This window comes from Gekko japonicus, unplaced genomic scaffold, assembly GCF_001447785.1.
Source record: "Gekko japonicus isolate JY-2015 unplaced genomic scaffold, Gekko_japonicus_V1.1 scaffold862, whole genome shotgun sequence".
Taxonomy (NCBI): Eukaryota; Metazoa; Chordata; class Lepidosauria; order Squamata; family Gekkonidae; genus Gekko; species Gekko japonicus.
In genome coordinates, this window is record NW_015173699.1 from 165,347 (window position 1) to 179,142 (window position 13,796).

Sequence of the window (13,796 nt, forward strand, 5' to 3'; positions counted from 1 at the left end):
GAACGGACTCAAGTATATATGCTTCAGTGTGGTCAGTTTTCCCCTCTGTGGTGGACTATAGCAGCTCTACTGGTTATGCACAGCGAGCAGTACAGAGCAAGTGAGACTTGGGGAGCGATCCCAAGGAGGTCTGTTCAGAGGTAAATCCTGCTGAGTTCAGTAGGGCTTACTCACAGGGTAGTGCACACAGGAATGCGGCCTAATGTTGCAGGCATGTACATTGAACTCAGTGGAACTCATTTCTGAGTAAACATGCATAGGAGCATGCTGTATCATTTATGCTAGATAATCTGTGTGCATGTGTGTGCATGCATGTTTTTAAAAGGTTGATTAAAATTGATGTTTTGGAGATTTTTGCAGAACAGTTTGGCAGCCCCAGCCAGGGCTCCCAAGAGCCATCATGGGCCCTCAGACAAAAATTCCATTGGGGTCCTTCGTAAGACCCTGATCCAAACCAAATATCATAACAAAACAAAGCTTGCTGTTACCATGAATGTACAGTAATAAAAAATCAGCCTTTCTGACCATCTGGCCATTTATGGGAGCTATCAGGGAATAAAGCTAGGAAACTCAAAATTGGCCACCAGCTTCAGGGTGATTGTGGAAGTTCCGGAGCCAAAATTGAAAGGCATGGGGATATCCTGGCCCAGGTGAGACATTCCCCCCCCCATGCTATTTGAAGTGGAAGCTAAGGGTCTCTGTTTGTAGCAGGCCACCACCAACCCCACAATAATGGTGGAAGATGCAGTGCCCAAAGTGAAGGGAATTAGAACACCCTGAACCAGGTTATCTTCACAATAAGCAACATGTAATAAGAGAGCAATGGTAACAGCTAGGTTGACAAGAGATTCAGCAGGTGAGAAAAAAATGTGGCAGTCTAGGTTTTAGTGAGTAGGAAGTGGGACTTAGTTTTGAAATGGGGCTTAACCTAGGACTGTTAGTTCTGAAACCTAATGTTGTAATGAAGAACATATCTTTTTTACTGAGAAACTGTAGTGTGTTTTGTGCAGAGACTTAGAGTTATACTTTTTTCCTGTGCCATTAACGGAAGGCTGTTCTAGCTGACAGTTTCCTGCAGCCATGAGGGCTGGCAGCAATGTGTTTCGGGTTTTTAAAAAAATAAAATCTACCTTGCATAGACTTTTCCATCATTGCCTGCCCATGCTAGATAAGACTGCAGCTACTTAATTTTTTTATCATGCAACTGTTAAAGGTACAGATCTTCTGCTCAGGGGAAAGGTGGCAATCCTTTTTTTTAAATTATTGAGTGTGTTTGGATTCAAGCCTGTCCTTAAAGGAGCTATAAAATGATGTCAAGCCCATTTTTGCATAATTCCCTTTCCTCATTGAGAGCAAGGTTTTATAGAGGCTTGATCTTTGAATGCAACAGCAGAAGTTGTGTTATTTTTCCATGAGTGTAGGGAGTGGAACAGGGCTTATGTACGTGGCAACACTATATGCTTGCAGCTGCTTAAAGGCTCTTTCATATAGCAGCAAAGTGTGTTCTGCTGTTATATCTGAACCCAAGCTGTATGTTTGGATGGGTTCGAAAACTTTGCTGAGGAACTGGAAGAATGAGTTTCAGTTGACTCAGCCACCATCAGAAGTCTTGAACAGTCTAATTTCTAGCATCTAAGTGAACTTTTCCTATATATTGTTCCTACAGTCATGAGGCCTGGCATCATGTTTGTTTCTAAAAGTGAAAAACTCAGATATGCAGGGGTTTCATCACTTGCAATATTGACGGACAACTGTTTCCCCCCTAAAATGGATCAATTATTGATGCATCTGTTAGCCTATGAACATGCATTAGTCTATTTCTGCTTCTCTTGCAGGCCATTCCATGTAGAACCCACAAATATTGTTAGTATGAATGACGACACGCAGAGAGTTTCTGATGAAGCTTCAGCAATGAATAAACGGATTCACTACTATAGCAGGCTCTCTTCACCTTCAGATAGAGCCTTGGTAAGAAGAAAAATATGGGCTAATGTAAAGCTTCCTCAGCATGAAGGTTCAGACCCCCTGCCGGTAAAAAGTGCTCAAAACCTATGATGTCTTATAGTTGAGAGCCAGTTTGGTAGTGGTTAAGAGTGGCAGGACTCTAATCTGGAGAACTGGGGTTGATTCCCCATGCCTCCTCATGAAGCAAGCTAGGTGACCTTTGGGAGCTCTCTTACTCAGCCTCACCTACCTCACAGGATGTCTGTTGTGGGGAGAGGAAGGGAAGGTGATTGTAAGCCGCTCCAAGACTCCTTCAGGTAGTGAAGGGCAGGGTATAAAGCAAACTCTCCTTCACTCACTCAGCAGCAGCTGTCTTCTGACTAACTCTGAATAGAGTGATGAGTGCTACTCCATCTGTATCAATTTACAGGTGATGGAAAATGGAAGGAAAGGTTGCTGAGGTGAGTGGAGAGAAGTGGCGACAGTAGAGTAGGGTTTAATCTGATGCAGTAAGCCCTGAAAGGTGATTGATACCTGGCCTTTGAATACACATAGTAGAACTAAAGGAGAGGATGCCTCTGAACTTTGTGCCATCACTTCTGTGACTAAACGTCCCGACTCCCGCACACAGAGTTATGAAGGTCTTCCAAGTGAAAGACCAGAAAACAAGCACAATGTTGGAAGACTTAAAGACTTATAGCTGATCCTTTGTGGGTTCTCTTTTGTTTAGGTGGCTCCCGATCATGTGGTTCCTTATCCTGAAGAAATTTATGTGTACAGTCCCTCAGGAACTGCTTTTAAAATAGACAGCTGTGCTGACGGTTATGGCAAAAACTCAAGTATGGTAACGATGTATGTGAATAGTTTTGCATGCACAGTGGTTATGATGTAAATTATTTTGCAAACTGGCCCTGTTTGTAAGTTCACAATGCTTGATGTAAAAAGAAAAAGCAGTGGCAGCAATTCATGCAGTTTTCTTAATGATATTTCCCTGTGTCTTACCAGTTTCATGATCTGGAACACAATGATGGGTACATCTATATTAAGTATTCCGTGGGGAATAAAACAGGTAAGGTAACTTGCTTATTTTATTTAAAAAATAATTGCACCATAATGAAGAAGTAGTTTGGTTTTGCTAATGTGCTGAGTAATGTTCTTCCTTTTTTAAAAAAACAGGCAGGATTTACCGCTGGAATTGTTATTATTTTATTTATGGGCCTCTTGACCCTTTACTGCTGCTACAGAGTTCTGAAATCAAGGACAACAATATGTAAGTATGCGTTTCAGCACTATATCCATGTTGATGGTTCTTCAAGGAATCCCCATGCATTGTAAAGGATTATAGGGCATGTTCAAAAGTGCGCTGTCCAAGAGGCATACTGGTCATAGACCTGTTGGGCTTCACTGTCACTCCCATGTGAACTAAGAGTAGGGACCCAGAGACCTGCCAGTGACCCTGCTGTGAGGGGCTGTGGCTCAGTGGTAGAGCACCTGTTTGGCAGGCAGAAGGTCCCAGGTTGAGTTCCCAGCATCTCCAGTTAAAAGAATCAGGCAGTAGGTGATGTGAAAGGTTGTAGTCTCTGGACACCTGCTGCCAGTGTGAGTAGGCAATACTGACTTTGATGGAGCCAGTGGTCTGATTCAGTATAAGGCAGCTTCATGTGCTCATGCTTTGGGTTTAAGTAATGGATCTCTGCATCTTCTTTGCATAAGGACAGATTGCCTTCTCTGTCTTGCGTGGTTCTTGAAGCCCCACAGGACGTAAGATGGAAAGAAACAACCACGTGAAATAAATCATTTTTGTCTGTGACAGTAGAAAACTAGTATCCTGATCACAATTAACTCTTCAAAATAGAGACAAACTTATCAGTATCAATTTTTTAAATAATCTCTCTCCCTCTCGCTGTCATGTTTTTATGAAAGCTGATTTGAATTTTATATGGTGAATTAACCATAACTAAAACTATTCCATGGTTATCTAAGGTTCTTCATCTTTACTGCCCCAACTTCCCGAGTTTTAACTGCTGAAATTAAAATCTTAGTTTTTTAATTGGAACAGTGTCTGTAGCAGTCTTCATGAGATGCTGCAAGGCTATTTTATTTAACGGCTTTTAATGGGGTGTAGGCGGCTGCCGTTTTTAGGAAAGGTGTTATTTGGGAGCGTTTATTGTATATTTTAATTTTGAGTTTGTATATGGGCTATAATTATTTGACTATGCTGTGTGGTTCTCAGGAACTGTTCCGGGCAACCCCTCTTCAGAACCCACAATATATGCTATACTCTCCACTCTGTGTGCCATCTATGTGTGAAGTGCACTTTAGTGTTACTCATGGCTGGGCCTTTTCTGTTAAGGCACCAGGGTTGTGGATTTCTATCAGTGTTAGTTTCTCCTAGATTTTAAGATAAAAGCGAAGACATTTTTCAGTATCTACAAGCTTTCCTTTAACTACAGATGGTAGTTGATTCCCCACTCCTCCACTTGCACCTGGCTGGATGACCTTGGGCAAGCCATAACTCTGGCACAGCTGTTCTTGAAAAAGAGCAGTTTCTGTCAAGAGTTCTCTCAGCCCCAGCTACCTCACAGGGTGTCGGTTGTGGGGAGGGGAGGGGAAAGGAGTTTGTAAGCCGCTCTGAGACACCTTTGGGTAGTGAAGGGCGGGGTATAAATCCAATCTCTTCTCTTCTTCTTCTCTTCTATATTGTGTATTGGGTATTTTTTATTTTGTCATTGGGTGTCGATCATTTAAAGTAATCATTAGTACAAAGTAGACAGGCATCAATTTAATGAACTATTTAAACTGATCTAATCACACGAGAGAAGAAAGGACTGAACTGACTTAAATTTAATTATTTGTTTCAAGGTGTTTGCCATACACTCAGGGTTTTCAACTTTGATTGCTTGCACATCTATGAAGTGTTTGCTGCTTTAATTTGTGCCAACTGCCTTACGAAGATATTTTTAATTATCTCTTGTGCATTATTAGAATATTGTTAATCATGCATAGCTATCTTGAGTTATGCCTATTGAGAAAACATATTACCTATTGAAATTAGCATAGGATGAGATTAATATAATTGGGTATTAACTTTATGCTTGATGGATGCCGTTCAACTATTATTGTTTCAGCTTCAACAGATGCTTCAGCCTGGGAATTCCCAGATGTTTGCCAGTATTATTTTGGATCCTTTGGTCAGTGGTCCAGTCTTTTATTTTCATTAGTGTCTCTTATTGGAGCCATGGTGGTTTACTGGGTGCTCATGTCCAATTTCCTTTTCAACACAGGAAAGTTTATTTACAGTAAGTGTAATTTTGTAAAATAATTGCTTGATAACGGAGCCTTGGCTTCCATACTTGACAAAATGCTATATAAAAGTCTGTAATAAAATTGATGACTACATTTGATTCTAGTTATGTATGTGTTTGAATGAGTAAGTAGCTGTTTCCAGAGCTTGAAAAATGCTTTGAACTCTTAAGCACCAGCATTATTTGCAGGTGGGGAGAATCCTGTGTTTAGGTGCCAGCTGTCGCAGGGCTGGAAAATTTGCAAACTCCTAAGTGCCAGCAGCAACCAGAACAGCTGAAGTACCTGGATTTGCCTTGTAACACTTCTTTTTTTCAACATGCATTCTAATATTTCTGCATTTTAATATGTATGCTGAAGTAACGTTCTAAAAGAACGTTACCTTGCTTCATTATAAGGGACAAACAGCATCTCAGGCCTTGTAAGTCAGCTGCATGTTCATTTTGGCTTCCCATATTTTCCGTCTACACCAGCATCGCCATTTGCACTGCAGCGTGGCTGTGCTGTTACATAAAATACAGTAGCACTTTGATAGACCAACAAGATTTTGGAGGCATAATCTTTCAAGAGTCACAGGTCCCACAAAATGACTCTCAAAAGCTTCTACCCTGAAAATCTTGTTGGTCTCTAAGCTGCTACTGGACTTTAATCTAGCCTCCTCTACTGCAGACCAACAATTTTTTTTAAAAATTGAATTTATAATCAACATCACATCACCTGTGTATCTACATATACTCATGTAATACAACTCATGAAAGCTAATCGTACAATCTACCGATATATTCTTTATGACCAACAAGCTTTTTGATGACGCATTTTGAGTGCATATATTTAGAAGGCTGTGATCCTGAAACATAAAATACTGTTAGGTTTTTATAGCTTTTTGCTGCTAATTATGTCTTTGTCCTCTCTGTTCTTTATCTGGTGACACGACATATCAGAATCCAAAATATTCCAGTCTTTCATTGGCTCCATGATGAACCATGGGGACTATGGAATGGATCCTGTGGGTCCATACGACTAATAGTGATGTAGTCCTGTATTGAAAAGATCCTTCCACTGATACAGGGGACGTATCTGCTGTGGGAAGAACATTCTGGGTCAGAGGAAGGCTCCTTATTTTGGAGGACAGTGCTGCTGTTAACAGAGTGAATCTGGGGCTAGGGATGCCAGCCTCCAGGTGGGTCCTGGGGATCCCCTGGAATTACAGCTCATCTCCAGACCACAGAGATCAGTTCTCCCAAAGAAAATGGATTATTTGGAAGGGGGACTCTATGGTGTTGTACCCCACTGAGGTTCCTGTCCTCCCCAAATCTCTTGGAGTTTCCCAACTTGGATCTGGCGACCCTACCCTCCCACCCCCCACCAGGTCCCACCTGGCAACCCTATCTGGGGCTTATGTTTGGAATTCACACACTGATCAGGGAGCCAGCAGTTTGTTTGTTTTTTAAATTCCTTCCTGCTTAACAAGCCCTATCAGTTACCTTTGCAGCATCTTTTTATGTATCCTTGTTGCCACTGTGTACCTTTGCAAGACCATCATGAGGTGCTTGTTTCATTGCAGGAGGATTTTGCAAAAAATAGAACCTAGTCTTAGCAGAAAATAAGCCTCCTGTCCAATGATCAAAAGCTACTAATGTCTAAACCGCGTCTGTTGTGTGCTTAAGCACTCGTCTAAATATAAAAAAGCTCTATAGGCTTGCATATATATGATGCAAGTGTGGCAAAGTGGTGAAAATCTCAGCTAACTTAATTGAATACAATTTGCCAACAGACTTTTCTTGAACTGTGTGAATTAATGAAGATAAAATCACTGCATATTCTGAAGCACTGGGGGGGGGGGAGGACACCATTGTCTGTTTGGCACTCCAAAGATGGTATTAAATTCTCCAACAAAGGATTTTTTAAAATGTGACATTTGTTCAGTACACTTGGAAGCAAACACATCTTAAGAAATGAGAAGATCTTGACCCCACTCTATGGCAAAATAATCAAAGGGCATATAACTCTTAGTTATCCCTGTGTCAGTTTGAGAAACAGAGTCTGTGTTCTATGACATCATCGGACTACTTTCTCCCGTAGGGAAAGAACTCCTGGTCAACAGCCAGTAGTGTCTGACTATAATGTAGCAAAATTCATACTGACATCAAGACTGTCTCCTTCAGCAAGCCAGGGTTCTTTTTAAAGGATGCCAAAGGATCTTTTAAAGCTTTTTCTCATGGTATAAAACCCTGAACAGTTCAGATTTCATCAGACATCACAAACCACTAATATCCTGTGTTCCTTTGTGCCCCAGAAACTCTGCTTAAGCAGTGACTAAGCATGGGAATGAATGTATTAGATCAGCATTACTCAAGAGCATTGTAATTAATTCGGGGGGGGACATGTATTAAAATATGTTGATTTTGTACAGACATAGCAAAGGTGATCTCTTAACTACAGTTAAGAGATTGGTAGTGGGTTATGACCAAGAGAGGAGTACACTATGGGAGTTTGTTTGTAACTGATCTTTTCCTGACTATTCTTGGGTGAAGCAAATAACTAAACAGCTTGCCATGTAGAAGACCTGTTATAAAACAGGCAATTTAGTCATAGCCTGTGCATCTGTTTATTCAATTAACAGTCTTTTAAATAAAGTAGTAACATATATTAAGGAACAGTGACTTGGATACAGACTAGCTTTTTTGCGAGTGCAAGGATTTCTACCCTCCCCTTCAAAACACCCTCTGGGCTACTGCCGGGGGGGGGGGGGAATCATGCACCCTCCGTGAATATCTTTGCACTTGCAGAAATGCTAGTCTTGACCTAAGCCATGAATTCTAGGGGAACGCTTGAATGTGGTAGTGTCTTGGAAGTGATTTAAATATTGTGAAAACATAACGCAAGTTGCTTATTTTTATTCTCAGTAAAAATAGTCCATAAAGCACAACTTCATATAAAAATTTTCCAGTGATTTACCCAATGCAAAAATTACACTGGTTTCTCTTTTTATTGTCCTCTATTTAACCATCATTCTGGAAAGAATTAATTGTTAGTTTGATTAAACAGGTAACCTATTGTACCATTGCAGACATTTTAGAATGGTTTTCTAAGCTCCCTAGACCGGTTTAGTTGGGATGGGTTTTAAAATGATCAGAATCCTAAACTTAAACACACTTACTTGTAAGTAAGTCTCAAATGCTTTTGGTAGATACTGCTGCCAGTTAGGTGTAATTAGAGCTCTGAAGTGGATTGTGCTGTTAGGCTGCAGTCACACTGGAGGCTTGCTGTGATCTGCGCTTGCCCCTAATTATAGACCCACCAGAGTAGACCCACCAGACAGCACACCCTGGGGCAGTTTCTCTACATGCTTGTCTGGTGGTCAGGCATTCATATTACTGCAGCGCCTCAACCATGGAGCATGCAGTCCAGTTGTTTTGTTTTAAATGCAGACGGGTACATGCATGTATGCACCCATGCGCATATAGGCAAGAACTCAAAAAAAAAAAAAAACAGTGGCGGAAACGGATCTGCGGGTTCAGACTTCCCTTCTGGGTTCCTTTTGCGGTGGGAGAGTTCACGCATCTGGGAAAGCGGAGTGGAAGCGCTGGCATCCATTAGTACTGGACTTCCCCTGGTGCCTGATTCCTCCAATTCCAAAGTAGGGCTACAAGGGGTGCTGATGACTGCGGCATGGAAGGCAGATGTTGTCATCTGATCGTGCTCTTTAAATCCACAAAGGTAACGCTACTATATCGCGGCAAACAGCTGGTGTGACTGTAGCCTTACTTTGTGGTAGCAGTGAGACAAACATTTGTTTTAAGCCATTTATCCAGCAGATGGCAATGCAATTCATTGCAAGAAGGAAAGAAAGTTAGAGAGGGCTGCTGCCTTTGTACAATCCCTGGAGTATTTGTTTTCTTCAATTGAGTTTTTCTTTCTAAGTGTCTTGAGCTATCACAGAACTCATTCTCTTTCTATAAAGATTTTGCCTCTTAATAGACGCAGAGATACATCTGATAATGTAGTGGCAACAAACAAATGGATCTGAAACAGGCATAGCCAGAGACAGGATCAGAAAGAAGTGTTTGAAAGGCCCACTGAACCACTGACATGGACTTCCTGGTGAGGTGGATGAGCCAGTGTGGTAGAGCTGTTGGCACTGGGATAGGCCTGGGGAGACTGTGGTTCAGTTCCCTGCTCATTAGGGTTGCCAAGCTCCAGAATTACAGTGGACATTAGACCTAGGCTATCGTGCTCTTTCTCCAGGAATTTCCCAACCTGTAGTTGGCAACCCTGTGCTCAACCATGAACCTTCACTGGCTAACTCTGCACTGGCCACCAGCTACTAGTCCACACTAGTGCTCTCTACCACTTTTGAGTATAATGTTGCTATAACTTCCCAAGGTTTGGCAATATTGCCTCTGATACTTGCATACGGGGGGGGGGGTTGTTGGGCCTAGGGAAGTCAGTCTAGCAACTGAGGACGTAGTCACCATGTTGTATGTCGGCTTGTATTGTGTTTGCATCAGAAGTTTACATTTGAGGAAGACAACTGCAGGATGGAGCACCCCGAAGATATTTACTTTCTTCTTCTTTTTTTAGATTATGTCCATCATATTAATGTTACAGATATTATTCCCGGTACAAATGGGACTGATAAAGGTAAGGAAAGCACAAAGTTATATTTCTTATCCTCCGAATGTTCTGATATAATTGTCAAGAAACCTTCCTGGTCAAAACTTTAAAAAATTGGGCACGCTTTTTCCACTAATGAGCTTGTGCTTAGTGAATGTTTAGGTTGGAATGAAAAAAAAAGAAGGAAAGGTTGGAACAAAAAGTGGCGGGAAACACAACTGGATCACAACTGGATCACACTAGTGGTCCCCTCCTATGCATCCTTTTTTACATCACCAGAAACCTGACCTGGAGGACCAGTAAGCAGGGCATAGAGGCCAAGTCCTCCCCCAGATATTGCATCCTATGACTAGTATTTAGCGGTTCACTGTCCCAGAAGTTCAGGTTCCTATAAGTCCTAATGGCTAGTACCCATTGATTCTCCATAAATCTGTCTTTCTCCCTTTTAAAGCTCTCTGTGGTAACAGCCATCACTGCATCCATAGGCAGTGAATTCCACAATTTTAATTACTCATTGAGTAAAGAAGTATATTTTTTTTGTCTCTCTGGAATCTATTCCCCATCAACTTGATTGGGTGAGTTCTAACACAATGGGAGAAGGTGTGCTTTGAGTGCTTGTCATAAAAGCAGGTGTATAAATACTCCAAACCGGAAGTCCTAGATCAGGCACTATAAGCCCATGGCTGGTTGGCTTAGGCTGAGCCGGATGAAATTGAATCTGACAAAGACGGAGTTCCTGTGCTTGAGTCGCGGCGGTCCGGGGGTAGGGTTCCTGCTCCTGACCTTCGATGGGGCACCATTGGCGCCAGCGCCAGAGGTTAGGAGTTTGGGGGTGCTCCTGGATGCCTTCTTAACAATGGAGGCCCAGGTTGCAGCCACTGCCAAGTCAGCCTTTTACCATCTTCGGCTGATAAGTCAGTTGGCTCCCTTCCTCGAACGTGGCAACTTGGCAATAGTGATCCATGCGATGGTCACCTCAAGATTGGATTACTGTAATGCCCTCTACATAGGGCTGCCCTTGGTGCAAATCTGGAAGCTACAGCTGGTGCAAAACGCCGCGGCCAGCCTGTGCTAAAGGCGTTGCACTGGCTGCCTATAAGATACCAGATTCGCGCCAAGGTGCTGGTTCTTACCTATAAAGCCCTTTATGGCCAGGGTCTGACATACTTGAGGGACTGCCTTTCCCCATATATACCCCGGAGAGTACTGCGTTCAGGGACCCAGAACCGACTGGTCCTCCCGAGTATTAAGGAGGCCAGATTGGCAACAGCTAGGGCCAGGGCCTTTTTGGTGGAGGCTCTACTCTGGTGGAATGAGCTCCCAGAGGAGATCAGGGCCCTGCGGGACCTTTTACAGTTCTGCAGGGCCTGCAAAACGGAGCTTTTTCTCTCTCAGCCAGGCTTTTGGAGCCGCCACCACCACCACCATTACCACCACCACTATCACCGCTATGACAACTGCAACCACTGGTGGTGCTATTACTAACAACTGACTGCCATGGTGGAAGCCCTGAGCCATAGGTCCTTGTGACTATTGCCTGGTCCAGGCCTTTCCCTCTTTTCTACAACCAAAACTGACCAATAGAATCTTAGGTAATATCAGGAATGCTAGCACTTTAATATTGTTGATTTTAATACTGTTTTATATTATTGTATTATTTATTAATGTGATGAACTGAGTTTTATGTATCACAAAATTTTATCCTAGGCTGAAATGGGCGGGATAGGAATCGTAGTAGTAGTAGTAGTAGTAGTAGTAGTAATAGAAAAGATTTTCCCTGTCTACTTTCTCCAACCTGTGCATAATTTTGTTCATGCCTCCCTTCACCTCTTAGGCTTTTATTCTGTGTGTACAACTAAATGGGTCTCACACTTCAGAATAAAGATACAGTTTATGTGGGAGTATGATATCTGCAGGTTCTGGAAACTTATAATGATTTCAGGTGATGTCACTACATGTCATTTGTATAGTCCTCAATTCAAGTTTGCACCAGACTGCTTTGCGTAAAGGTATAACTGCTTCCCCCAATCCCGGGAAAAGTCCCATGTGCATTTTCAGAAGAATTATCACCCGTCTTTCAAAATACTCCTATTATGTAGACAATGGAGAACAAACAGACTGGCAAAACTAATGCTGGTGGCTGAGTCACAGCCATTGACCTTTCAGAAGCACAAGCAATCGCTGTGTGAAGCTTTGTATCTCCGGGCATTGTAACTGGGTGGGCACTCGGCCAGCGTGGGATGAAAAGAGTGGCATAAGGCACATTCCATGGAAGACACAGCTAGGCCATGCTCTGCAAATCAATCATGCCTGTTTACTGCAAACAGCTGCTTGTACCAGATTTAAATAGAGAAAGGCAGGGAGGGGTGACATCGTACCACAGAGGTCAGTGACTAAGGCTCAGGCTGAGACAGCAGTAGTTTTGAATGCTTTTAAAAGGGAAATAACAGTGTGTGTGGTTTTCGGGGAGGCTTCCAATTTAATGAACAAAAGAGGTGTGTAGGAGCTTGCTCGCACCTGCTCCTTAGCTCTGGAGCCTTTAAGAGATAAGTGAAAGCTATGATTCTGTCCAGAGTCTCATTGACAAGGGAGCCAGTTTGGTGTAGTGGTTAAGTGCGCGGACTGTAATCTGGGAGAACCAGGTTTGGTTCCCCACTCCTCCACTTGCAGCGGCTGGATGACCTTGGTCAAGCCATAGTTCTGTCAGAACTGTCCTTGAAAGAGCAGTTCTCTCAGAGCTCTCTCAGCCCCCTCCCCCCCCCACCTCACAGGGAGTCTGTTGTGGGGAGGCGAAGGGAAAGGAGTTTGTAAGCCGCTCTGAGACTTTGAGTGAAGGGCAGGGTTTAAATCCAAACTCCTCTTCTTCTTTCGCCTATGCATCAGCCTCTCCACTGTAGTGATTGTATTCATCTGATTTCTCTCCACTGTAGTGATTGTATTCATCTGATTTCCCTTTGTGTTCCTAGAACTAAATTTCTGCTTTCTTTTTGGTTTTACAGTAATTTGTCCAGGTGACCCTGGTCATGAAGTACCAGGAAACAAAACTCTGATGTTTCTTTCTACCAGAGATTCGGGATTTGAGGCATTTGAAGTATGGTGGAGCAGGTCAAAAACTGTCCCACTGTACTTGATCGCTGTTCTTCTGCCTCTGTTGAATTTTAAGTCTCCGTCTTTCTTTGCCAAGTTCAACATCTTAGGTAAGCAAGAACATTCTTAGAGATTACCTTACTCTATAGAGGGAAAAAATGTGTGGCAGTCCACCATAAAAACAAATTTCTTCTTGGATTCCTACAGTTTTGGTTTCATCAATTTCTCCAACATGTCACTTGCAATGTTTCTCTGTGATCTTACTTTTCATAATACCAAAAGAAGTCGGTCAGCTATCTGTCGATGTGTGTACTATACTATGAGTAGCAGGCTTCAAGCTACCCGCTAGCCAGCTCTGGGCTGGCCTTGCTAAATTCTGAGAGACATAAGTAATATGCTGTTGGTTCTTAATGGCAGGTTTTTAATCTCTTTGCCAAGTTCAACATCTTAGGTAAGAAAGAACATTCTTAGAGATTATCTTACTCTATAGAGGGGGAAAATGTGTGACAGTCCATCATAAAAACAAATTTCTTCTTGGATCCCTACAGTTTTGGTTTCATCAATTTCTCCAACATGTCACCTGCAATGTTTCTCTGTGCTCTTACTTTTCATAATACCAAAAGAAGTCAGTCAGCTATCTGTCGATGTGTGTACTATACTATGAGTAGCAGGCTTCAAGCTACCCGCTCTGCTCTGGAGCCATCCTTCCTGCGCTAAGGCAAAAATGTGTGAGCCGGAGGCTAAAAAACTGTGAGCTAGCTCACACTAACTCAGCTTAGAGGGAACACTGCTCCCAGGTTCTCAGTCCATCACCAATCCCGGACTAAGGGGCGGAGGGGAGGAGT

General features: G+C 42.6%; 1 protein-coding gene across 1 annotated transcript in view; it reads left to right on the forward strand.

Moving 5' to 3' along the window:
- SLC38A9 (solute carrier family 38 member 9) overlaps positions 1–13,796 on the forward strand; it is a 55,635-nt gene that overhangs the window by 6,854 nt on the left and 34,985 nt on the right. The window contains 7 exon segments of the mRNA XM_015423219.1: positions 1,836–1,968; positions 2,675–2,796; positions 2,950–3,013; positions 3,121–3,214; positions 5,073–5,243; positions 9,832–9,891; positions 12,864–13,061. Of these exon segments, the coding sequence (XP_015278705.1) occupies positions 1,836–1,968; positions 2,675–2,796; positions 2,950–3,013; positions 3,121–3,214; positions 5,073–5,243; positions 9,832–9,891; positions 12,864–13,061 (842 nt within the window).